The sequence below is a fragment of the Capricornis sumatraensis genome, chromosome 2 (genome assembly GCF_032405125.1).
Source record: "Capricornis sumatraensis isolate serow.1 chromosome 2, serow.2, whole genome shotgun sequence".
Lineage (NCBI taxonomy): Eukaryota > Metazoa > Chordata > Mammalia > Artiodactyla > Bovidae > Capricornis > Capricornis sumatraensis.
In genome coordinates, this window is record NC_091070.1 from 99,754,153 (window position 1) to 99,780,899 (window position 26,747).

General features: G+C 44.8%; 1 protein-coding gene across 1 annotated transcript in view; it reads right to left on the bottom strand.

Annotated features, from left to right (window-relative positions):
• Positions 1-10,209: 10,209 nt before the first annotated feature.
• MCC (MCC regulator of WNT signaling pathway) overlaps positions 10,210-26,747 on the bottom strand; it is a 305,622-nt gene continuing 289,084 nt past the window's right edge. Inside the window, exons 16-17 of the mRNA XM_068964248.1 lie at positions 12,574-12,696; positions 10,210-10,752 (exon numbers count right to left, since the gene is read on the bottom strand). Coding sequence (XP_068820349.1) covers positions 10,572-10,752; positions 12,574-12,696 — 304 coding nt within the window. The 3' untranslated portion in view covers positions 10,210-10,571. The remainder of the gene's footprint in view (positions 10,753-12,573; positions 12,697-26,747) is intronic.

The window sequence follows — 26,747 nt, forward strand, 5'->3', positions numbered from 1 at the left end:
AAAATTTGTGTGTGATGTGACTGAACTATGCAGAAAGTGTGTAAGCTGGATGTACCTATTTCATGTACGTCTGCTGCACTTCTCCCCTCGAACCTGTGTGTTAGATTCTCAGTGTTCAGGTCACCTGGAAAAGAGCCTTGCTTAGCACAGAACTAGATTTCTTGATTGAGAAATTTTAGCATGGTTTGAAGAAATCCAGTGATAAGGGAGTGTGCTGAATATGCAAGACTTTACTTCTGTGTGCTGCACTGTAAGAAGCTAGATGAGAATAGCAGTTGTGTTGGCTTCAATTACAGATTATGTCTTCGAGAGAAATAGGTCTTTTGAATCCATTTTTTCAGTATTCTTAGTTCCAAGGTTCAGTGTACTGTGAATCTTTTTATTTTTTAAAAATTTCCTAGGTGCTTTTATGTATACTGTAATGATTTGTCAGATGTTCAATGAATTGTTTTTGTACTTAACCATTATAATCTAGAAGATAGGGATATGGTTTTATATGCTTTCACATGTTTTTGTTCAGCACTAGCAAATGAATGGTTTTAAGATTTCAAAGTGGTGTTCTCCTGAGACATGAGCATTTGGAGATACCTGAGAACCTACTAGAGCTTTTGTAGCATGGGTGAAATTTGGTTGAAGATGTTTGAAAGTGAAGTGGGATTTTCATGGTTATGAAAAGGTGAGTTTCCTATGCTGTAAAGGAATGGTGGTCACTGCTCGCTGCTTTGAACTTGGATTATTTTTCCATTAAGTATCAAATGAAGATGTATAGCAATATTAATTTTATGCTATGAGATTGGGTTGGTATTGTCTTTTAAGTCGTTAGTGATTTTGTGTGTTAATATAAAAATACTCCTCAAGTCTAAGTGAATGGCATCCCTCCATAAGGAGGATTAAATTCTTCTATAAAACTTAATACATTGTAGTAGTCTTAGAAAATTTCAGGTCTGAGTGCATGTATGCATTAAAAAAAAATTAACATTTCATTACCTTTTCCCTTGCTATTTGTTTTGTTTCCAACAGTTAACTTGAACAGTAAGGAGCAAAGTCAGTTAAAAAATTAGGCTTTTTGCAGAGTTGTTTTTCTTACTATGATAATATCTCTTGGCTTTTTATCTTTATTTTTGTACCAGTGGCCCTCTGAGCTATGCGTTCAGAGATTTTTGTTTTGATTGACATCTATTGTGTCTTTGTTTTCTCTGAGGCAGTACAGTATTTTCTTTGCATATTAATCATAGTTAAGAGGTTGGATTAATTAACATTTTTTGATTGAAGAAAAATTAGGTGTTACCTAGCAATTTTGAATTAGGTATTTTCTAGCCTGGGGAAGGGGCTTGCATGTATTCCTGTAACGTTAAAGATAAACAAGACAAACTCATTCTGTCTGAAGGTATCAATCTACTTTATGTTTTAAGTACCTGTCTCTAGGTAAATGGGTTTTAGTAAAATAAGTTTTGTTAAACTTTGTTCTTGGTAGTTTGGTGAAGCCTTGAGTCCCTCATTTTGTACTAGACTTTAAAGTCAATTTGTACAATTGCTGAAAATTGTAAAAATGGGATTATGATGGGCTTTCTCAGCATCTTTTTCTTCTTAGAACTGAGTTGTTTTTGAAGTTTGTGCACCTCTGTTTTGAAGAAGGCAGATCACAAATGGACAGTACAGGCTCTGTCTCGTGCTTTTGAAGCAATTCTGGATATCAGTTTCAAAAAATATGATAGGTTTATTATTATAGGGTAAACAGTGCCCTGAAGGAAGAAGATAGCTATAGTTACTGGGCAAGGAAAACAGAAGGCCGAGATTTTAGAAGATGAAATCAGTTCTCAAGTGCTGCATGAGGCATGAAGCCGGAAATGTGACCATTGCCTAGCCCAAGCAGAGTCTCATGTGTGGCCATTACCAAGCATTTTCTGGCTCGGGGTTTAATTTTGTTCTAAGTATGGTTGCCAAGGGGTCCAGAAAATCTGAAGGGATTTTTCTCACTTTCATAGTCAGTGTTTGAGACTCTGGTCCTGCCCCTGCTGACGCTGCTTTAGGACTCCAGCCACACTGCAGTGCTGACACACTGCTTTCTTCCAGGGACACAGCCCAGAGCATGCCCAGCCACCCTCGGCCGCGTGTCACAGTCACCGCTCTCAGTGACCCACGGGACAGAAAGTACACTTGTCCCAGATGGGGGTCCTTCCCACCTAGTTTCCCGTGACACTGTTTATTACTGAAATGGTGGTCTGTAGCTAGGGAGCAGAGTAAAGCTACCTCCCCTGCCTGGGAGTGGACATGAAGGGCTGGCTTCCACCAGTTTTGTTGCTCAGACTTTATCATAAAAGTACAGAGAAGTGTAAATAAAAAACTGATGAAGTATTCAAGTTTAATGTTGAGAAACATGTTCATAACTGACTCTTTAATCTGGGTTCCTTAGGAAATCACCGGCAAAGAAATCCCATTTGCCTTGGGTCTCCTGTGCGTAGCAGTCGGGTGGGCGAGTTAGGGCGGCAGTGTGGTGGCACAGTCTGAGAGGATCTGGCCTCAACGAGGCGCTCGTGTCGGCTCTGTAGTTGCCGGTCAGGTGCCTTCCGGGGACAGGGATGGAATGCAGAGGGCAGTGGCCTGTGCTTTGTTTCATGTGGACCCTTGTTAGCCTTTGATCTGTTTGTCCAGTGGAAGAAGGCGGCTCTGAACAGTCACTTGCTGCTTGTTTGGTGTTGGGGTGTTCTTGTGGTGATTAGCCTCTATCTGGTGAGTGTTCTTTGAAGACCTGTTGTTCTTGAGTCCTTAAAGAGGCCATTGAGTCTGTCCCTTCGTGTCATTTTTTTTCTTTCTGTAACATTGTTTTTTTCTTTGTGATGCATCTCTGTCGTCAGGCTACCACTGTGGGAATTTATAGGTAATAATTGTATCTTAACTTTGACCCTTGGGTCATGAGCAGTTAGGAGGGGCTGTGCACACCTGGGCTTATTTTAATTTCACAGCTGTTAAATTGGTTTGGCAACAGAGGAAACTTTTGTGTAGTTCTAGGGCAAACTGAGCAGTGTTCTGGTCTTTGACTGGTCTTAGTTAACATTCTTAAGTGTGGGCTTTTGGAGGTAAGATGTAACCTTTTCATTTAATGTGCTCATAATTCACAGAATCTGATGTTCTAAAACAATCTATAGCTATGGTGTGGAACATTTGGGGCACAAATCTTCATTGTTAGTCATTTCTCACACTTGACGGGATTAGCTAGATCTTTGTAAAATGATTGCTTAGTGTGTTTTTTGTGATATTTAGGAATAGACTGGATAACAGGAAATGAAAGCACAGTCGGTTGTTACTGAAGTTGAGAAAGGTCGTAACTACTCAGCAGTTTGGTTAGTTTGATGCTTTTAATGCCTTTGCGACAGATGACCAGCAGTGGACTTGCGCTCTTCCTGTCTTACTCAGATGACATGCACTGATACAAAAGCACAGAAGCATGTGCCCAGGCTCTTTGTGCGCTTTGCTGCTGTCCTAGGGCACTGCTGTCTCTAGTGGTCATTTTAGGTTTGTGTTTGGATCGTACCTTTTAATTTCAAATGCAAGAGCCCAAAGAACTGATTCTTTTACTTTTTGTTCATTCTATTTCAAATTTAGGATGGGAGACCACTAACCTAACTCTCGTTTTATAAATGTTGTTCAGTCACTCAGTTGTGTCTGACTCTTTGCGACCCCATGGACTACAGCACACCAGGCCTCCTTGTCCTTCACCATCTCCCAGAGTTTGCTGTTGTTGTCTGAGTCAGTGATATTTTTTCTTCAGTAAGAGGGAAGGAGAATGAACTATTTTGCATATACATATATTTGTGTGTATATATACACACAATATAGATATTTTTTCTAATTGTTTTTAAAGTTTGCTTATTAGCTTATACTTAAAAATTAATGTTTGCTGAGTATTGATTCACACAACTTGGTTTTTTTAATTTTACCTGTTGATGTCATTGAAAATTTAAGAGTCTTCTTTCAGAATAAAATGATGAATCAAATGAAATTATGGTTCATGTATTAACTAACTTAAGTGACCATCAGAATTAGTTTGGATGGGAAAAGGAGTAAGAATTGATTTCTTCATGTTCCCGGTCTAGTTCCAAAACAAGAATTGAAGTGTCTTTGGTGCTGTGGAGACTAGGTAATGTTCATGGAAGATATGGAGTCTTCAAACAGTTCCCTTGGGAGTTGGTTTTAGCAGACTAAGTTATGTTAAAACAAATTGGAAGCTACAAAATTTGGTAGAAAAAAATTGATGAAACACTTAATTTTTACCTTAATTGAAACTGTTTTTATTACTTTAGCTTCTAGGGCATTTTACTGTTTAGACAGGCTGTGTAGGTAAACCATTGGAGTAATTCTGTTAGTAGTAATAAAGTTCTTGGTGCTTGGTTTAATTAATTGTCAAACATTTAGGAAAAGCAGAAAAGGGACCCCAAAACACTGTTGTACACCTTGTAGTTTTACTTTCTGACTGAATAGTAGTTTTCCTCTTTTCCCCTCAGTTTCAATGAAAAGATTAGGACTGATTTTCATTTACCTTGAGTTTATCTATCATAAGTAAAGGATTTTCAACGACTCATGTTTATAAATCGAAAGTTTAAATGTTTGCAGGATTACTGCACTTTAATTTCGACTAGAAATGCCAGCTGTACTCTCCACTGAGAAAATGAACTAAGTCCTCTGTCATTACATTTGTGCTCTTCTGAAAGTTTTTGATGTAAATAACACCAGTTGAGAAGTGAGAAACCTTTTATCTTAAAAAATGCAGTTTGAATGATGGAGGGTTTCCTTTGTATTTTAAAACATTTTTACAGTTGATTGTTCAAATATTGGCTTTCTGTAAAAACATCATGTTACATTTAGAGCCTTTGTAGTGCAATATCAATAAATTTTGCCTGCTCGGGCAGTTTTAATTACTGCCTTAACCTGGCTTCTGCTACTGATACTTGTAGGTTGCAAGTTGCTGATATTTTGGCTGCATCTCTTTGGACCAATAAAAAATGACAAATGTGAGATATTTATATGATAGGAAGAAATATTAAAAGGTAGAATGTCTCTGCAAAAAATGAAAGTAACTGGTATGTATTCTCCATCTCAATTTATGGTTTGGTTGTTGACTTTGAAAGCAAGGTTATATTGTGAGCTAAATACATAAAATCCAGTATTTCTTAAATTTGTATTAGAGTCAGGTTTTCTGAATGTAATGCTTTCCAGTCCTTGGATTTCAGGGGTCAAAGAAGTACCATTCTTCTCTGCTAAAGACCTCAGATATATGATAGCAGTTAAAAAAATTTTTTTTAAGAAAGGACTTCCCTGTTGTGCAGGGGGTGCAGATTCTATCCCTGGTCAGGGATGTTCTGCATGCCACAGCCAAAAGAAATAAAAGAGGAAAGTTATCAAGGTGTGTCACACTCTTAACTGTCAAAGGTACTTTGCTTTGATGATGAGAACTGACATCTGAAAAACATCATGCAGAGCTGCTCACCATCCTTCTTTATAGTCATGGATGACCTTCCAGCTCACAGTTAGATTTCCTCTTTCAGTCATTTTTTAAAAAGGAAAAAAGATCTAGATCCTTCGATAGGTACTAACTCCCTATTCAATCCAGATTTGGAAAGGCGGCCCATAGAAATCAGTGACAGATGGTGATGATTTCTTTGGCTCTTGGCTGTCTTGACCAGTACAGTCTGTCTAGTTTCCTGCTTTGATGAGGGCTCTCGACGTAACTACCAAACCTGTGATGTTTGACATTAAATGTTAGTATTGCAGAAGGAGAGTCATACCCTTCAATGAATACAGGTAAAAGTACATTATGGAATTAGAATTATTTATTCAGAATATAAGAATGTTTGTAAAATATTATAAATGTCTCTGTATAAATAAATGGAGTTTTTATTTAAAAAACAATTTTATATCAAATAAGACAAAGCTGTTTTACAGCAGCTAAAACTAAAGGCATCTGGAAACATTTAAAGCATATAAGTGAAGAATCTAAAAAATTACAAGGTATGGTACAGTGTTAAGTGTCAACCTTAAAGTGAGATTTTAATACAGTAGAACAATACTGACAAATGCAGACTTAGTCACATGTGCTTCAATAACTGACAGTACATTCAGGCGGCTTAAAAGCACATTTTCAAATAATAGGAAACTAAAATCACATGCAAAGTAAGTCGTAACTGTCTAAAAACTGATTAGAAGTAGAAAAGTGAACATGTCTCATCCTCTTTGCATTGGGTTCAAACAGAAGCAGATAATATTGGGGCTCCCATTCACCTGGCCATCCATGGGCACTGTGAGTGAGTACCCCACAGAACATTTTCCACATGGATTAGATTTGCAGAACGGTGCAGAAGTGAGCAGTAGAATGAATAAGCAGGTCATGAATATGAGGGGATTTTGTCTCTAGCTTGCTCTGTAGTGCTGAGCTGATGTTTCCGATGATTAGTGGATGAGTGATTTTTGTACCAACCTTGACTGGAAAAAAAATCAGTGCTACTGGGCCAAGGGTGTGATATCCAGTAGCAGTTGCTGTTACTGGGATGGAAAGATTTCTTGGTCACATGCAAAATCTCACTCAGATGCAGTGTGAGAGTTTATGCAGTGTAACCCTTCACCAAAAGTAGTTGTCTGTATGCAAATGTATCTTTCTCTACATAAGAATTAGGGAAACAAGAATGTGTGAACAGCTGGTATTCAACTTGTATCCTTTTCCAGTTCCTTAATATTTTAACAGCCACTGAGTGCTTACATTAATTGATAATTCTGGTGCCAGTTCTGGAAAATTACCATATGGCAGCCTAAGGCATTCATTTACTAGTGAATACAAACTTCAGAAAGGTAACTTCAGGTATGAGAAACAGGAATTTAGAAGGTGACAAGTTCAGCGCTAAACTACATTCTGGCCTGTGTGAACATGAGATATGAGTTAACTAGAATAGAATTTGGGTAGACTTAAGTGAGAAGACATAATTTGTGTTTTGTAACAAGTGAAGCCTCTACAGAGTAAGCCTCAGAGAAAGGTTATAATAGTATCTTTGCTGTCAAATAGGCCATTCCGTTGGAGAAATAGAAAAATAATTGTTACGTGATTTTTTTCAGAATTTTTTATAGTGTTACCAAGCGGCCCCTTGGTGCAGAAAAAATAATGTTTCACATGCTTCTTTCCCTTCCACAGAATCTCTGGCAACCCTATGGGATGCATCCTAATTAAATTCAGTTTGGAAATTGCAGTCATCAGAATTCTTTCCCCTTTTGACTTCTAAAAACTGTCTAATTAAAAGCTGTTTGCTGTACTTAGAAATAGGTGCGGCTGTAAACTTAGGAAACATGATCTTTGTACTTCATACTTTCATGGATGAGACACATTTCCAGCTATGCATTTGCAAATAATTTATGGGAAAAGCTTACGACTTTAAATTAGAAGTCATTAATAATACAAGTGGGTAACTTCTATAGTCTTTATTTCACTTAAAACACAAGCATGGCACCCCCAACTCATGAGAGCTTTAAGATACTTAATAGAATTTAAAAATAACTGCAGGATAATTTCTGTGGGCCCTAGGAAACAATTCATGCCATGGGTAACTAGGAGGCTTTTTTTTTTTTCCACTTAAAATAGTAATCTTTATGCAGGTGGGAACTAGGCCACTTACCGGTGATTTCAAGATTTCTTGAAACAGTAGATTCTTTGCTGTCCTCATCCTAAAAAGAAAGTCTCCTCGGCTCTAACGCGCACTGCCTCCCAGAGTAGGAGAGTGTCCAGTCTCCAGGGTCCCTGTAAAGTTTGGCTGCAGAGGCTCAGAGGAAGACTTCCTAAGTTACACATCGCCTCACAAGAGAATTAACCAACTATGTTTTAACTGGCACTTAGTTTTTTTTTTTTTAATTGTGGCATGCCAGCAGATGGGAGTGAATAACCTGCATGGGCAATGATAAAATGTTTGTGAGGTAGGGTGAGCATGAGAAATCCCAACCTTAAGATACAGTCGTAACTTTTGGTATCATCTCAAAAGGGGGTCTTACTGCCTGCCAGCCCATGGCAGTTTAGGTAGCTGGTGCACGAGGGGTTTGGCAGAACATCAGAGCCATTTGATCGGCGCAGGTGTTGATGGCACTACAGCTCCAGGCAGAAGTCTCTGAGAGATTCTGCCTCAGTGTAGCAGTGGGAAATTGTACTCCAGCGGAACTGGGAAGTGGGTTTTTTCTTCTCATGCCCATTTCTTTTAAGAGCCAGAGATTGAACTCTGTTTTTAAACAATTAAAAACAAAAGTCTGAACATTTTTAATGGCTCGTTCAAGTTAGGTAATGAGGATCATTGTTTACGTCTGATGGAGATGTTAATATAAACATGCTCCTATTTAGAAAGAATAATTCAGGTTGTAAAAGAAAATGATCCAGGCACCTGCAATCATTTATTTCATCTATGCGATTTTAGTAAGCCTTGCAATTAGCATAATAACCAAGTGCCCGTTAGCTCACCTTCAACAAAGAGTCTTCGGGAGTATGTGAAGAATACAAGGAAAGGTAATCAACTATTTAATAGCTTTTATTCTATACATTTATAAAAGTAACAGTTTTGCCAGGGAAAGTGTTCACCCAACCAGTATTATGTGGAAATATAAACTCAAAATGAGCTAAATAGGGTCAGTAATGCTGGGGCTCTTAACGTAGGAACTGAGGCTTCCCAGGTCTGGGATGGGTTCCAGGACTCTGGAAGAGCAGGCTCTGTTTTCCCTTAGAGCGAGAATGGTAGATAGAGGTTCTGCGCTGGCACCCTTTGCAGTGGTGGTGAGAATGAGAGCCTCCCATCTCTGTGACGCCTGTTCCCCGCCCTGCGCAGCCCAGTTTGCTTCGGGAACATGTTTCCCCTGGGCAAGTTGGAAAAGTGGGGAAAACCATGATTTCATCTGTTACACTTTTTTTCTAAAAACACACTTTTGGGTCATTACATTTTCCTTGTAATGAAACTATCCAAAGAGTAAAAACTGACTTACTGTCACAAGAATGAAGTTTACCTTATCTATAACAGAACAGAAGCTGGTGGGGCCCTTTGCGGTGACCACAGCACCCGAGAGCTGGGCCTGAGGCCAGCTGATGATGACTGTTCAAAGACGGGGTGGCCTCGCTGCTGGCCTGAGGCAGGACGGCGCTTCCTTGGGGGAATGCTTGTACTCTGCCTTGGCAGACGGTGGCTGGGGTGTCCTTCCCTGTCAGACTGAAGGCTGTGGAATCTGCGTCCTGCCTCTGAGAACAGCTCACTGACACCGAGATGTGAATGCAGAAATCTGGTCGTAAGCAGATCTTTGAACATCTTTCTTCTAAGTGACTTCGAGTGGGTCTTCAGGAAAAATGGCAAGTGGTCCTTTAAAATGTTATGTCAGCCTAGGGTGGTGACAACTGAAAAACTGCAACGGGGAGCATTACAGTAGAAAAGGGATGAAGAGTTGATTTTCAAATGGAAGACCTTCCTGAAAGAATTCAGGTACTTTGGTCCTGCCCAGTCCTGTCACCATTTTGCTATAGCTGACACCTGTGGAATCACCATCTGCCACCGATTGCCATGTTTCTGGGGGATAAGAGGAGGCCTCCTCAGCTTTCCCTTGCCCTCTGCCCTTTGGAACAGCAGGGGCGCACTCGAACTGGTGCCACAGTAGCAGTCTCTTCAATAGGTGGATCAGCTGCAGAGCATTTCCCTCGAGAGAGAGGCAGGTCTGAAGCCATCGGTATGTTCAGGTTGGGGAGCTTTGATTCGTGGAGAACAGCAATTCTGCGGTGCCCGAGTCAGGAGGCACTAATGTGCCTCTGCTCCTGACAGTGTAGGTCCCTGACACGGATCAACAGGACTCTCAGCTGTTAGTAAGGCGGCACTGGGACAGGGAGGTTCCTGTCTAAAGAGCGTTCCCTGCCCGTCCCTGCCGCCACTGTGAGGTCAAGGAGGTCAGACCCAACTGCTCTACCTGTAGCCTCAACATACGAGGGACTGGGAGGAACACCTACATGCCATCTGCCTGTGATCAACCTCCCGGAACACCTCTGAGTGACAGCCACCTCCTGAAGAGTTGATACCTGGGACTTAAAAACCAAAGCCTGGTTGCAGGAAACGAAGCAGCAGCTCTTCTCGATGCGGAGCACTGCCTCCCCTCCGCCCCCACCGCCCCCACCAGTTCTCCCTAGAAGGAGAAAGGAGAAATGTGGGATGCCTGAGGTAAGGCTGCAAAGACTGGAAAATCAAACATGATGCCTGGACTATGCCGCGGATACAGAAAATGTGGGCGAGGGACAGAGCCAGTGCTGAAAGCAGCAGGAAGCCCTGCGGAGCCAGTGCGCGGGGCAGGAGTCCCCACGCCGCCCACAGCCCAGGAGGGGAGGGGGCCCTAGGGGGACAGTCTACACCGGCTCACCGGGGCCAGCTGCCCCGAGGCTGAGTCCAGGGCGCCTCCCTGCCAAGAGTGCCAGCCCACCTGCCAACCTTCCCTCTCCTCCCGACAGGTCCTATCCTCTGAGGCCCCCTCCTCAGTGACTGCTAGCCTCTAGCTCCACGGACAGAACCGTGGTGCTCAAGTGCCAACTACAGTGATGTTTCGTTGGTGTGAGGTCTGGAGTTCTCCTCCTCCAGCAGAGCTATTCTTTGCTTGAGCATCCTCACTTGGGTCTCGTGTCTCTCCACCATGGCCATCATCTGAGACTCCAATTTCTTCAGTTTGTTTTGATGCTTCTTCTTTGCTTTCTCATAGGCAGCCACCAGGTTGCTATGTGGGCACAGAGGGAAATGGGAATGAAGGCTTATCTTAAGTAGCACTGAGACACACAGACACACTGTGCTGTCCACTGGGTGACCGGGTCCGGTAAGTACCACTCTGAAAGAACAGGCCGCTGGGCCTCTGAAATAAGAACTTGAAATCAGGTGGTTAGTATTTCAACGCTTGGGCTCTCCTGGTGGCTCAGTGGCAAAGAATCCACCTGCCAGTGCAGGAGACACAAGGTCAATCCCTGGGTTGTGAAGATCCCCTGAAGGAAATGGCTACCCATCCCAGCTTTCTTGCCTCAGAAATCCCATGGACAGAGGATCCTGGTGGGCTGCAGTCCATGTGGTCGAAAACATCCACACGACTTAGCAGCTTAACAAGAAGGGTCTCAACACTCACGGTCACTCAGGTCTTGACCTGACCACAGTGAACTTAGCCTGACTGCTAGAGGCTCGTCTCTAACATTAAGCAGGGTTTAAAACCCAACAGTCCAAACTAACCACATCCAAAATAGATGAGCTGAAATGGTAGCTGAATTGTAATAATCTGTCATGAAAATACAAGTAGTAGGTCTGTTGCCGTCCCATGGCTGCTTACGATCCGTTGCAACGCTGCAATCTTAAGTCACCACCATAGCTTGAAGACAGATAGGCCCCAGCAGCTGTCCTTGATGCTGTGGCTGACGGACTCAGTGCTCACAGGCTGTGAACTAATGCTGCCAGCCAAACCCAGGTCTCGGGGGGATAGGGCAGGGGCTGAGCCCAGAGCTAGGTCTAAGTCTCCATACCCTGTTCTGTGCTTAGTCATGTCTGACACTCTGTCACCCCAGGGACCCACCAGGCTCCTCTGTCCTTGGGGATTCTCCAGGCAAGAACACTGGAATGGGTAGCTGTTCCCTCCTTCAGGGGATCTTCCCAACCCCAGGAATTGAACCTGGATCTCCTGCATTGCAGGCAGAGTCTTTACCAGCTGAGCTATCCAAGACCCCCCCCCCACACCCCTACTCCCCACCCTCTCTGGTCCAAAACAGCACTCCACCTCCCTTCTGTATGCTGTCAGCTTCTCAAAGCCCAGGACTCCCAAAGCCTTCTGAAGGGAAATGTGAGGTCCTTTATTTCTATGTGAAGCTGGGTTTTCTTAGAATGTTTCAAACACACTGCCTGTGGAAGCAGCTGGGAGAATCCAGCTGTCTTCTATTAAAGCAAGATTAAAAACATTTGCAAAATTGTAAAAACAGCGCCCCTCTTCTAATTACTTTCTGGAAAACTGATTTTTAAAATAAATGTCATTTGTGTTACATTTAGTGAGTTGGGTTTGTTTTTTTAATTTGGTAAATGAATAAAACCTTTAAAAGTCTCATTTGAGAAACTAATAGGCAAATTTTATTGATAAGTTAATTTGAAAGAATAAAGCTTTAAGGTCCTCTTTTTTTTTTTTTTAGTGTAAAGGTGTCATGAGCCTGAAAGGTTTGAGGCTCCATCTTAGAGCATTGCTTCCTGATTCTTGAATGCTGCTCAAATAAAACATTCTGTAGCCAGTTTCGTTTGGAAAATGCTGGCTTAAACCTAGGCTGATTTTTGTTTTAATTGTATGACTTCTCAGAACCTCTCCTACGTGAAGGGCTAAGAGGGGACCACAGTTGGTTGCATCTACCATCCTTAAAGAGGATTCCTCAGGTTTCTGTGGAGCACCGGGAGGTGGAGCCCTAGGGAGGAGTGCGCTCCAAGGAGGCGGCGGAGGACACACCATTGTCCACAGTCAATTCCCAGCAATTATGGTGCGTAAGTCCAAGAACCACTTGGATTATAGACAGTGAGGTTGTACCTGTTGGCTCGCTTTAGGTCATTAACAAACTCTGCTGATTGCTGGTGTCGGATTTCACTGCTCTTTGTGAGTCTTTCCAAGGCACTCACCAACTCTTGAACTCTGGCCTTTAACTTCTTCTCTCTGTATCAAGGAGAGACGAAGCACACCATTTAGTAACAGAGATGATGGACTGGGCTGCTGCCCTGATGGGGGCAGAGTGGAGCATGACTTTGCTCAGGACTCCGGCCTTTGGACTGGGCACAAAGGGGAGAGGGCACAGGAGCCCAGCACCTCGCTGCTGTGTTCCTGAATGCCCTTCAGAAAGGTTCCGGAAGGCTGGGGTCGGCTCTTTTTTAATGATAGAGACCTTTAGAGATGTGTGTGTCGCAGAGCAACAATACAGGAAGTTGTTTCTCATCTTCCAGGTGAGGAGACAAGTTCCTGGAGAAGTTCCTCTGGGTAGACCCGAGCCAGTGGCCCAACAGAGTGCAGCCTGCCCGCAGAACCCGGGCCTGCGCTCAGGCCCTTTTCCAAGCTGCTCAGCATCTCCTGAACCCCTGGGGGCTTGAGAGTACACAGCTGGCCTGGGCACTACCTGGGCCAGGTCCTCAGTAGGTGAAACCAACACGAGCCTACCTTGAAAAGTAGAAAAAGGTGGTTCTCTGTGAAAGTCCTTGATCACATTTTCCAAGGATGGAAATTAAACTTGCACTTCCATTCGACTCCCCCTACTCCTTGCCTTCAAGTCTGGTGGGTCTTTATTACTACAGTGACCCGAGGTAACGGATTTGGGAGGTTTGGGGTGCGCCGTCGGGTTATTGCCCTCTTCTCCCTCCTACGAGAGGAGGACACAGGCAGGGGGATGGGACTGACCACCGTCCTCCTCCCGAGGCCCCCGTCTCTGGCACAGTGTCACTCTGTGTGCGGCACACTTGGCACAGATCAGCACAGCCTGTGTGATCGGTTCAGCAAGCTCCCCACTGGGACGTAGGCTCCAGGATGGCAAGGACCTTATTTGGCTTGTTCCGCAGTGTATCCCCAGTGCCATGCCTGAGAGAGTTTCACAGGTGCAAAAGTGAAAACAAATCACTGAAGGTATCTGGTACCTTGGAGCGTATCAGGTAACCAGGATTTATGGAAGACATTCCTCTAAGAAAAACTCATGGGTGTATGAGGAATGTAGATGAGCACAGTGAGTCTGGAAAGCAGTTTGGCAGCATCTAGCAAAATAAAAAATGAACACATCCCTTGACTAAGCAACTTCTGGGGATTTTAGAGATTACAGTTGGATTCACTTCCGCACTGCTTAGAATAGATAAGAATGGGAAACAACCAGGGAACTGGTTAAGTTACGATCTGCTTTCGCTTCTGTCAAAATGCTCACTGTTAATCAAAAATGCAGGCTGATGTGCCCTGGAATAGAAAGGCATCTGAACACTGTCAAGTGAAAAGGGTGAGTTCTGTTGGATGCCACAAGTTTGCAAAAACGTGAATATCTGATACACTGATAGCGGACTAAAAGGCTAAATGCTCAACAGTGCTGAACTCCTGCAAAGGGCATGGGACGCTTTCATTTTCTTCGCAAGTTGTTTGAAATGTTCCTAATTCTGGATGCTTTTGTAAAGTGTAGGATGGGTGTGTGGGGGTCACCTTGAGGGGGTGGGCTGTCAGGAGCTCTGGGGTTCAGCCATGGTTCACCCCTCCTGGCTTTTCAAATATCTGATCTTTTACTTGTCTGCCGCTAGCTACTGTAAGTGCAAATCCAGCTTCCCAAATTCATTAATGAAGAAAGGTGTTGCTACACAAAAATCCAGGCCTACTTTTATGAGGATGGTGGGAGAAAGATATTTGAAAAAGTGAGCATCATACCCAGTGACTTGCTCCAAATGGCCCTAAAGAGAGCAGGAGCCTCCTGGGTCCTGGCAGCCACCAGGAATTTTTCAGATCTGGCTGCAGTTCCCACTGGGATCCTAGAGGCACCGTCTCCCACCATGGGGAGTGCGGCTCTTGCCTTGCTGCCCAAACCACTGCCTCAGCCTTGCAGGGCCCTCTGTCAAACCAGGGAAAGTTAGGAGAGCATGGAAAATCTGTCCCCTTGGCCCTTTGACTATAAAGAAGAGAGGAGAATGATTTGTTTTACATTTTGTTACTGTTTTGATTCTTCTTTTATTCTAAAGTTGATTGATAGTGCAAAAGGAAAGAAGAAAATCATGAAGAGAATTTAATGTCTAACCATGAACTCAAATTGATAACATAAAACTGCCCGGAACAGTACCACTCCCTACGCGCAACCCCTACCCAGCTCCAGAGGAAGAGTGAGGATCTCCCAGCCTCCGCACGGCAAAGGGCTTCCTGCCCTGGGGCCTGCGGCCAGCACCAATGAGGACAGGACCCAGGGAGGCAAGCGAAGCCTTCACTGACCCTCCCCAATCCTGGGGAGTGGGGGAGATGGTCAGGCTGGGGGTAGGACGCCACATCTGGAAGCTAGGACCCTTAAGGCCTCCGGAAGGCAGACAGGAGTGAACTGTTCACGAGAACTGCAACGCTGATTTATTTAAAGCCACAAAGACAGGCTGAAACTCAAACCGAAAACACGAGTTACTTTCTACTTGTTTTTGTTTGAATGAGGCAGCCGCCTCCAGTAAGAGCCATCCCTCCAGGGTTGCTCATCTGGATTGAAACACTAAACTCTGTGCGGGAACAATTCCAGAGCCGCCTCATGCCAGCCTCCAAGGGTCAGGAGCCCTTTGAGTCCTTGAGACACAGCCAGTTTGAACTGCTGTAACTGTGCAGTACCCACTGGGGCTTTCCTGGTGGCTAAGTGGCAAAGAATCCACGTGCCAGTGCAGAGGACACAGGTTCAATCCCTGATATGCCTCAGAGCAAACAGGCCCACATGCCACAACTCCTGAGCGTGTGCACTAGAGCCCGGAGCCTCAGCTACGAAGCTCCGCTCCTGAAGCCCACACGCCCTGGGCCTGTGCTCCACAGTAAGAGAAGCCCGCACAATGAGAAGGCCACACACAGCAACTAGAGTAGCCCCTGCTTTCAACAATGAGAGAAGGCCCACACGAAGACCCAGTGCAGCCAGGAATAGGCTCAATATAAAAAAAGAATGTAAAATAACTAAAAATACTGAATATATATTAAAATGATATTATTGATATTTTAGAATGTCCCTGCTTTTAATAGTTCTCAGCTACTAGAAAATGCACATTACACATGTGATGTGGACAGGACTGCTCTAAAGCATGTGTCTATTGTAACAGTGCCAGGGTAGGTTTGGGTTGAGACCCAGGAATTAAACTTTTAAGAAGTGCTCCATGTGATCAAAACAGCATGCTATTGGCATAAAAATAGACATGTGATCAGTGGAATAGAATAGAGAGCCCAGAAATAAACCCATGCATATATGGCCAGTTTATGACAGGAACCAAAAATATCCAACAGGGAAAGGACAGTTTCTTAGATAAATGGTCACAGGAGAACTGGATACCTACATGCGAGAGAATGAAACTGGATCACTGTCTCACATCGTACAAAACAAAGTAACTCAAGTGTTAGATTAAGGAGTAAGGCCGGAAGCCATCAGACTCCTAGAAGAAAACAAGCACCTTGATACCAATCCTGGTGATGGTTTTTTGAATCTGACAGCAAAAGCAAAGGCAACAATAGCAAATATAGAGAAATAGGGCTATATTAGATTCTTCTGTACATGAAAAGAAACCAACAAAATGCAGAGTCTACTGAATGGGAGAACATAATAAGGGGTTAGTTAGTACCCATAATACACAAAGAATCCATACAACTCAATAGCAAAAAAAAAAAAAAAAAAAAACCCAACAAAAATCCCAGATTAAAAAGTGAGCAGAAGCTGGGGTTTGAATGGAAGAGGAAAAAAAAAAGCATAAGGTCTGAATGGACATTTTTTCAAAGACATAGAGATGGCTAACAGGCAATGTGAAAAAGATGCTCAACATCACTGATCATCACTGACCACAATGAGATACCACCTCACACTGGTCAGAATGGTTATTATTTTAAAAATAGAAGGACAAGAAATAACAAGCTTTGGTAAGGATACAGAGAAAAGGGAAACCCTATGTACTGTTGGTGGGAATGTAAACTGGTGCAGCCACTAAGAAACAGAATGAAAGTTTCCCCAAAAATTAAAAATAAAACTAACATGATCCAGCAACCACCCCTGGGTATGTACCCAAAGAAAAAGAGATCACCGTCTTGGGAAGATACCTGCACCCTCCTGTCACTGCAGCAGCATTTACAGTAGCCAAGATACAGGCCCATCAGTGCATAAACGGATAAGGATGTGGTTCAGTTCAGTCGCTCAGTCGTGTCCGACTCTTTGCGACCCCATGAATCGCAGCATGCCAGGCCTCCCTGTCCATCACCATCTCCCGGAGTTCACTCAGACTCACGTCCATCGAGTCGGTGATGCCATCCAGCCATCTCATCCTCGGTCATCCCCTTCTCCTCCTGCCCCCAATCCCTCCCAGCATCAGAGTCTTTTCCAGTGAGTCAACTCTTCGCATGAGGTAGCCAAAGTACTGGAGCTTCAGCTTTAGCATCATTCCTTCCAAAGAAATCCCAGGGTTGATCTCCTTCAGAATGGACTGGTTGGATCTCCTTGCAGTCCAAGGGACTCTCAAGAGTCTTCTCCAACACCACAGTTCAAAAGCATCAATTATTCGGCACTTAGCCTTCTTCATAGTCCAACTCTCACATCCATACATGACCACAGGAAAAACCGTAGCCTTGACTAGATGGACCTTAGTCGGCAAAGTAATATCTCTGCTTTTGAATATGCCATCTAGGTTGGTCATAACTTTCCTTCCAAGGAGTAAGTGTCTTTTAATTTCATGGCTGCAGTCACCACTTTCAGTGATCTTGGAGCCCCAAAAAACCAAAGTCTGACACTGTTTCTACTGTTTCCCCATCTATTTCCCATGGAGTGATGGGACCGGATGCCATGATCTTCTTTTTCTGAATGTTGAGCTTTAAGCCAACTTTTTCACTCTCCTCTTTCACTTTCATCAAGAGGCTTTTTAGCTCCTCTTCACTTTCTGCCATAAGGGTAGTGCCATCTGCATATCTGAGGTTATTGATATTTCTCCCGGCAATCTTGATTCCAGCTTGTGTTCCTTCCAGTCCAGCGTTTCTCATGATGTACTCTGCATATAAGTTAAATGAGCAGGGTGACAATATACAGCCTTGACGTACTCCTTTTTCTATTTGGAACCAGTCTGTTGTTCCATGTCCAGTTCTAACTGTTGCTTCCTGACCTGCATACAGATTTCTCAAGAGGCAGGTTAGGTGGTCTGGTATTCCCATGTCTTTCAGAATTTTCCACAGTTTATTGTGATCCACACAATCAAAGGCTTTGGCATAGTCAATAAACCAGAAATAGAAGTTTTTCTGGAACTCTCTTGCTTATTGATGATCCAGCAGATGTTGGCAATTTGATCTCTGGTTCCTCTGCCTTTTCTAAAACCAGCTTGTTTCTTTGGGATTGGAATGAAAACTGACCTTTTCCAGTCCTGTGGCCACTGCTGAGTTTTCCAAATGTGCTGGCTTATTGAGTGCAGCACTTTCAGAGCATCTTTCAGGATTTGAAACAGCTCAACTGGAATTCCATTACCTCCACTAGCTTTGTTCGTAGTGATGCTTTCTAAGGCCCACTGACTTCACATTCCTGGATGTCTGGCTCTAGATTAGTGATCACATCGTCATGATTATCTGGGTTGTGAAGATCTTTTTTGTACAGTTCTTCCATGTATTCTTGCCACCTCTTCTTAATATCTGCTGCTTCTGTTAGGTCCATACCATTTCTGTCTTTATCGAGCCCATCTTTGCATGAAATGTTCCCTTGGTATCTCTAATTTTCTTGAAGAGATCTCTAGTCTTTCCCATTCTGTTGTTTTCCTCTATTTCTTTGCATTGATCGCTGAAGAAGGCTTTCTTATCTCTTCTTGCTCTTCTTTGGAACTCTGCATTCAGATGCTTATATCTTTCCTTTTCTCCTTTGCTTTTTGCCTCTCTTCTTTTCACAGCTATTTGTAAGGCCTCCCCAGACAGCCATTTTGCTTTTTTGCATTTCTTTTCCATGGGGATGGTCTTGATCCCTGTCTGCTGTACAATGTCACGAACTTCATTCCATAGTTCATCAGGCACTCTATCTATCAGATCTAGGCCCTTAAATCTATTTCTCACTTTCACTGTATAATCATAAGGGATTTGATTTAGGTCATACCTGAATGGTCTAGTGGTTTTCCCTACTTTCTCCAATTTGAGTCTGAATTTGGTAATAAGGAGTTCATGATCTGAGCCACAGTCAGCTCCTGGTCTTGTTTTTGTTGACTGTATAGAGCTTCTCCATCTTTGGCTGCAAAGAATATAATCAATCTGATTTTGGTGTTGACCATCTGGTGATGTCCATGTGTAGAGTCTTCTCTTGTGTTGTTGGAAGAGGGTGTTTGCTATGACCAGTGCATTTTCTTGTCAAAACAAGGATGTGGTATGTATAGAAAATGCAATATCACCCAGCCACAAAAAAGTGAAGTTTTGTTATCTGCAACAACATGGATGGACCTTGAGGGTATTATGCTATGTAGAGATAAGACAGAGAAAGACTAATACTGTATCTCATGTCTATGTGGAATATAAAAAACCAAAGAAAAAAGAAACCCACAAAAAACTCCCCAAAACAAGCTCACAGATTCAGAGAAGACTGGTGGCTGCCGTAAGTGAGAGTTGGAGGTGGGCAAAGTGGGTGACGGGGATTAAAGGGTACACACTGAGGGTGTAGTGTATAATAGGGTGACTATACTCACTATTACTGTGTTGTGTACTTGAAAGTGGCTAAGAGCGATCTTAAAAGAAATTTTTTGGTAACTACGGTGACAGATGTTAACCAGACTTATTACGGTGGTCATTTTGCAATATATGCAAATACTGAATCATCACTCTACACCAGATACAAACATAATAAGTCCATTATACCTCAGTAAAAAAAAGAATGCCTCAGATGATTTCTCCTTCTTGTGCAAATTTTGAAAACTGGTAAGGCAGCAGGGCTCTTTACCTGGGTCTACAGATGAATTTCATGTTGTCTTGAACTCTGAATTTTTATGCAAAATTACATACACAGCTCTCCTGAAGACCATACAGCTTTACTCAGATTTTCCAAGGATGACTTCAGAAATGCTATAAGCCGTACACTTCAACCATTCGTACCCTGTTCCTTGTAGTTTCTAATTCACATCTGCTTGGCTTTCAGTTAAGGATTTATGTGGTTTGTCTAGGTAATAAGGCTAAAAGGAGCGCTTTGATAGGCTGCACGCAGATGAGAAAGTGCGACATAAGCACTGCATGCTCCATTTGCCCCTTGAGTGGCAGTGCGTTCACACAGTTTCCTGGAATGCCCAGGACTGTGCCGTCCTTGCCTCCTTTCTGGCCCGTAGTATAAGCCCTCACAATTATGAACCTTTACTGCTGGCTCCTGCTAGTACCACGAAAACCCATGTGTTCCAGGACACTTACAGGTTTCACTTACAGGTCTTCCCAGCCCCTCACCCCTAAAAGGTTAATTTTGGTCACGAAAGGTCTTCTGAATCTTACTCTAGCCACAGGTGCTTTTTATCTATTTTAATGGAAGCACAGATTTGTTGGCAGAGGCACATACTCAGGGTATCTGAGGGGCGGATTCGTGGTGGAAGTTTGCAGGCAACGAGCAAAGCCAGGCAGGCAGCTGGGCAGGGGATGGCCTTGCAGGCCGTGTGGTGAGGCTGTCCGTGGCCGGAAGTCTGGAAGCAGGGCTGCCACCACAGCCGGGGATAGGGCAGGGGCTGGCACCAGCCAGGATGCGTTCCAGAGGAGTGCCCATCAGACCCAGCCTCGGAGTCGTGGCCACGGGGCCTGGAGTTTCTTGATAATTGCGAGAATTGTCTCTCTCTGTGGTTCCTCCGCCTCACCTTCCATTTACTGGTCACCCCCAGCCAGGCCCCTATCTCCAGTGGTAACTGTCCCGAGGCCACCGGGGCTCTGGGTGTCGCAGTCTGTCCCAGTCTGACCTGAAGCACCTTCCCCTCCCTCCCCTCAAGCCTGGCTTCCATCCCCCTTCGCCGGCCATTCCCGGCATCTCCTGCCCCGGCTGCCTGTTCTCTGCACCTCTGCCTGCTGAGAGTATCTGGGACTTGGGCCTGGACTCTTTTATAGCCCACCCTTTCTTGCTTCTTTCCATTCCCATTTATTTTCCTAAAAACTACCTACGTGTTAAAAACTCCTGACTCATGGGTATCTTCAGTTCAGCAAGTGGAACTGGACGGTCTGGCCCATCCATGCCTCTGCCCCGGGAGGTGTGCAGCAACACCTCTTGCCCAGTGGCCGACACCAGTCTCAATTCAGCCCTGACCCCTGTTTCCCTCATCCTACATGGGGGCTGTGCCTGTTGCCACCACCGGGTCCAAGCTGCCGCTGTTTCTCAGCCACCACTGGAGCCTCCTACTTGGTTTATCTGCTTCACCTTTGTACCCTGTAGTCAAGTTTCCACAGAGCAGCCAGAGGAATTTTCTAATATGACAAATCGGATCATACTGCACTGCGTTGAGAATCAAGTCCACGGTCTTGCTTTGACTAAAGCCCTGCTTGACCCAGGCTTTGGAATCACCCTCCCCCTTGCACCCTGGAATCCTGTCCCTTCTCTGCCCACACCAAGCGTTTTTTCCCAGAACAGAACCCTGTGCAGCCAGTCCCCTCTCCTTGGGATGAACTTCCTCCGCTACATTATATGTCCTCCTCCTTGTCTCAGCTTAAATGCCACCTCAGAGAAGCCTACCCTGACCACCCATCTAAACCAATGTCCCAGAGTTATGACATCCCCAGCATCTTATTTCCCCCATTACTTATTGCAATCTCTCTCTATATATTTAAAATAAAATCTCTGCAGTGACTATGATTCTATTTATTTCCTTCATGGTAGATTGCCAGGAGAAATACCAATAACCTCAGATATGCAGATGACACCACCCTAATGGTAGAAAGTGAAGAGGAACTAAAGAGCCTCTTGATGAAGGTCTAAGAGGAGAGTGAAAAAGCTGGCTTAAAACTCAACATTCAAAAAATGAAGATCAGGGCATCCAGTCCCATCACTTCATGGCAGATAGATGGGTAACAATGTAAACGGTGATAGACTTTATTTTCTTGGTCTCCAAAATCACTGGATGGTGATGACAGCGATGGAATTAAAAGATGCTTGCTCCTTGGAAGAAAAGCTATGACCAACCTAGACAGCTTATTGAAAAGCAAAGACGTCACTTTGTTGACAAGTGTCCGTATAGTCAAAGCTATAGTTTTTTCCAGTACTTGTGTACAGATGTGAGAGTTGGATCATAGGGAATTCTGAGCCCTGAAGAATTGATGCTTTGAAACTGTGGTGCTGGAGAAGACTTTTGAGAGTTCCTTGGACAGCAAGGAGATCAAACCAGTCATTCCTAAAGGAAATCAACCCTGTGTACTCATTGGAGGAACTGATGCTGAAGCTGAAGCTCCAATACTTTGGCCACCTGATGTGAAGAAGTGACTCACTGGAAAAGACCCTGATGCTAGGAAAGACTGAAGGTGGGAGGAGAAGGGGGCTACAGAGGATGAGACAGTTGGATGGCATCACTGACTCAATGGAGCAAACTCTGGGAGTTGGTGATGGACAGGGAAGCCTGGCATGCTGCAGTCCATGGGGTTGCAAAGAGTCAGACACGACTGAGTGACTGAACAACAACAGTGTCTATACAGTCTATAAACTACTCATCTTTTTAAAGAAAATCCAGCCAGCAGTAGTAGCTACCCTAACTCCTTTACAAGCATGAAGTTATGTAATTCTCACCACAAACCTGGGAGGGCAGTGCTGTTACTCTTCTAGCTTTCTAGATGAGGTGCTTGAAGTGCAGCTGAAGAGACTCGCCAGTGACGCCTGTGGAGCTCGGACGCACTAGCGCTCTCTGTGAGTCAGCACGGCGCTGCAGTGTGCCGAGTCACGGAGAGCAGGCAGTGGAACAGGAGACTGGTGAAAAGCCCAGGCCTGCGGGACTAAGGAGGGGGTGTCCCGGATAAGGGTGCTCTGCAGGTGTTGACTTGGGGTGAGTCTGCCTAGACTAGCAGCAAGATGGTGGCCCAGACCACGTTTCCTGCACATCTCGCCACTGCCTTGCCCGTGCTACAGGGTCCTTTGATGTCTCCATCACTGTCTTTATGAGATCTGAGGGGAAGGCCTTCTCTCTCAGCTTTTGGAACATGGGGGAATGACAGAAAGATGAAGAAATCTCACTGACCCACCTCAACCCCCGGGATGAGAACTGGTGTTTCCCTTGGCCCTGTGAGGCCAGCTCTGGAGCTCAGCCATTTATTTACAAGGTAATGAACTTATAGGCACACCCTGTATTCCATTAACATCCTGTAGACCCCTGTGCATTTATGGAATTCTAAGCACAACCTCTACTGCCTGATTATAAATCAGCCACATAGGAAGCACCAGCAAGTGCAAGTTTAAGAAAACAGTACCTTTAAAAATAACAGTCCCACTAATGAAACGGTGATGATCCTGCCTGTGGCCTCAGCGGGGCTCCCTCTTTAACTGGTTCCCTCTTCATTTCAATCCAGTATGTGTGTGGCTCAGGAACAGTATTAATCCATAGCTGCTGGAACAGGGGGTCAATGGGTACCATCAAGTCTGGGAGATTTCTAGAGCTGGGCAGACATTTTTTGGAACTTGGATATGGATTTGAACTCCACAAGGCTCCCTATGGTTTGCTCTAAGGCTCTCTTGACAGCCACAGGCTCTGTGGACACTGACAGTGATGAGTGGTCTGTACCATCAGCGGCACAGAGAAGAGGTGCCTGAGGAACCTTCAGGAAGATGAGTGTCCAGCTGGAGGGGTTCACAGCTTGAGAGAGATGGGGTGGGGTAGGGGGATAAAGCAAAGGGCATGCTCATGGAAAGATGAACTGTCTGGATGAATCTGGACCACAGATAACGTGTAGGGAAACATTTGAAATACAGGCCAAGAAGTTAAGTTAGGGACCTACATATGATGACAAAGGTCACACCATGGAAGATCTATCTGCAGAACCACATGATCAGAAGTGTGATTTAAGGGGGGAACACAGGATGGAACTAATGGCAGAATGACCCACTGAGATGCTACTCTGATTTCGGAGGGGTTGAGGGCTAAATTCAGAAGGCAACGCAAACTTCATGGGAGAGATGGGGTTTTAAGGGGAAAAAATACTATCTGCTAATAAGAGGCAGACTTTGAAGTTTTTACAAATAATAGGAATTCTGAAAAAGAGGCCAGTTTCAAAGGGCAGGAGGAAACGATAATTTCTGTTTTGGACGTCTTGTTTTAAGGCTATAGTCTATTCAGGGGAGATGTCCAGTGGGCAGAGAGAAATGAGGCTGAGATGGTTTAGGGATCACTTAGAAGGGACAGAGGCACGAGTCATACAGCTGGGTGAGTAAGCCATGATTCCTGCACCCCTTACCCGCCACCCCCCACCCCCCACCTCTCCTGCAGGGAGTGGAGGAGGGAAGGAGAAAGGGAAAGTCATGTTAGTCGCTCAGTCATGTCTGAATCTTTATGACCCTATGGACTGTAGCCTGCCAGGCAAGAATATTGGAGTAGGTTGCTGTGCCTTCTTCCAGGGATCTTCCTGACCGAGGGATTGAACCCGGGTCTCCTGCATTGCAGGTGGGTTCTGTACTGTCTGAACTACCAGGGAATTGAGGGAAGGAGAGGGAGGCTCATAAGAAACAGCAATGATGTATTTAAAGAATCTGCCTGCAATGCAGGAGACCCTGGTTTGATTCCTGCGTCGGGAAGATCTGCTGGAGAAGGGATGGGCTGCCCACTCCAGTATTCTTGGGCTTCCCTTGTGGCTCAGCTGGTAAAGAATCCGCCTGCAATGCGGGAGACCTGGAATCGATCCCTGGGTTGGGAAGATCCCCTGGAGAAGGGAAAGGCTCAGTTCAGTTCAGCCGCTCAGTCGTATTCGACTCTTTGCGACCCCATGGACTGCAGCATGCCAGGCTTCCCTGTCCATCACCAACTCCAGGAGCTTACCCAAACTCCACTGAGTTGGTGATTCCATTCAATCACCTCATCCTCTGTTCATCCTCTGTCATCCCCTTCTCCTCCCGCCTTCAATCTTTCCCAGCATCAGGGTCTTTTCCAGTGAGTCAGTTCTTCGTATCAGGTGGCCAAAGTATTGGAGTTTCAGCTTCAACATCAGTCCTTCCAATGAATATTCAGGACTGATTTCCTTCAGGACTGACTGGCTGGATCTCCTTGCAGTCCAAGGGACTCAAGAGTCTTCTCCAACACCATAGTTCAAAAGCATCATTCTTCGGTGCTCAGCTTTCTTCACAGACCAACTCTCACATCCATACATGACCACTGGAAAAACCATAGCCTTGACTAGACGGACCTTAGTCGGCAAAGTAATGTCTCTGCTTTTTAATATCCTGTCTAGGTTGGTCATAGCTTTTCTTCCAAGGAGCAACCGTCTTTTCATTTCATGGCTGCAGTCACCATCTGCAGTGATTTTGGAGCCCCTGAAATAAAGTCTCTCATTGTTTCACCATCTATTTCCCATGAAGTGATGGGCCCAGATGCCATGATCTTAGTTTTCTGAATGTTAAGAGTTTTAAGACAACTTTTTCACTCTCACTTTCATCAAGAGGCTCTTTAGTTCTTTGCTTTCTGCCATAAGGGTGGTGTCATCTGCATATCTGAGGGTATTGATATTTCTAAGTCTTCTGGCCTGAAGAATTCCATGGACTGTATAGTCCATGGGGTCACAAAGAGTCAGACATGACTGAGCAGCTCTCACTTTCAGGGCACACAAGAATCAATCAATCAATTTTATAGACAGGGAAGAGGCCCACACTCAATGGGTAAGCACCCCCCTGCCAGCACATGGAGTCCAGCAGAGAAAGCAGTGGCGTGAGATTTCCTCGCGGCCTTGCCGTGTGACCTTGAGTGACCACTCAACCTTGCTGTCCAGTCTCCCCGCCCCTGCTTCCTCTGCCTCATACAAGGGACACCACCTCCTCCTTGCCACCTCCTAAGCATGACGGAGAAACCGTCTGCTCCTCTCAGCTGTGCCCGGGTCCTCAAGGTAGGCTACACAAATACCACAGAAGTACAAGAAGATTCCTTTCTGAAAACTCCCTCTCCTGAGCTGCATAGTCAGCTTACTTCTCCGGTGGGAAGGCTGTTCAGTTATATTTTACTAGGAACATGAGCAAGACGGGGATCTGGGATGGAGAAAGGCTTTGCAGCACACAGCCTGCGCAGACAACACGGGAGACTAGGTGCTCCGATAAGAAAACTCCTCATGTGCAAGACAGGAAACCTGGTCATCCAGATGGGGTTTTATGGCAAGCCTGGAGCCAATATCCCATAATAAACGCTCACGGAAGTGGAGGGAACAAAATCAGACCAGATGGAAGTTAGACAGTAAATGTGTGACTGCATGAAGGCCTGGTTTTGTTCCAGACAGAAGAAGGTTGGGCGCAGACAGAGAGCAGGGTTGCAGGGCTGCAGCCGCTGGGGCAGGACAGGGACCAGGCAGCGACTGGAGCGTCGCAAGGCCCTTCCTGGGGCTCCTGCCAGAATAGCCCACGCCAAGCCTCTGCCCCAGGTGGCACCAGTGGTAAAGAACCCACCTGCCAACACAGGAGATGTAAAGATGCAGGTTCGATCCCTGGGTCGGGAAGATCCCCTGGAAGAGGGCGTGGCAACCCGCTCCAGTCTTCTTGCCTGTAGAGTCACAGACAGGAGCCTGGTAGGCTGCAATCCACGGGGTCACAAGAGCTGGACATGAATAGTAACTTAGCACGCACAGCCTCTGCCCACCCCTCTACACACCCGCTCTCTTCAGTCCTGTTCCTGGGGCCCACAACTTCGGTGTTTGGAAGCATCATTTTCCAAAAAAGGAAAGTGTCTGAAAATTCTGGGAGGAAATCCTTGACTGACTCAGCCACTAGCTTGGCGGTGATTTAACACCTTCAAGGAAGGTGGTAGTTTCCAGTTGACTTTTAAAAAGAGACACACCCCAAACCTCAGTGCTTGGGCATCTATGTTATAAACCCTCATGAAATAATGATTCCCATTTCTAAGCTA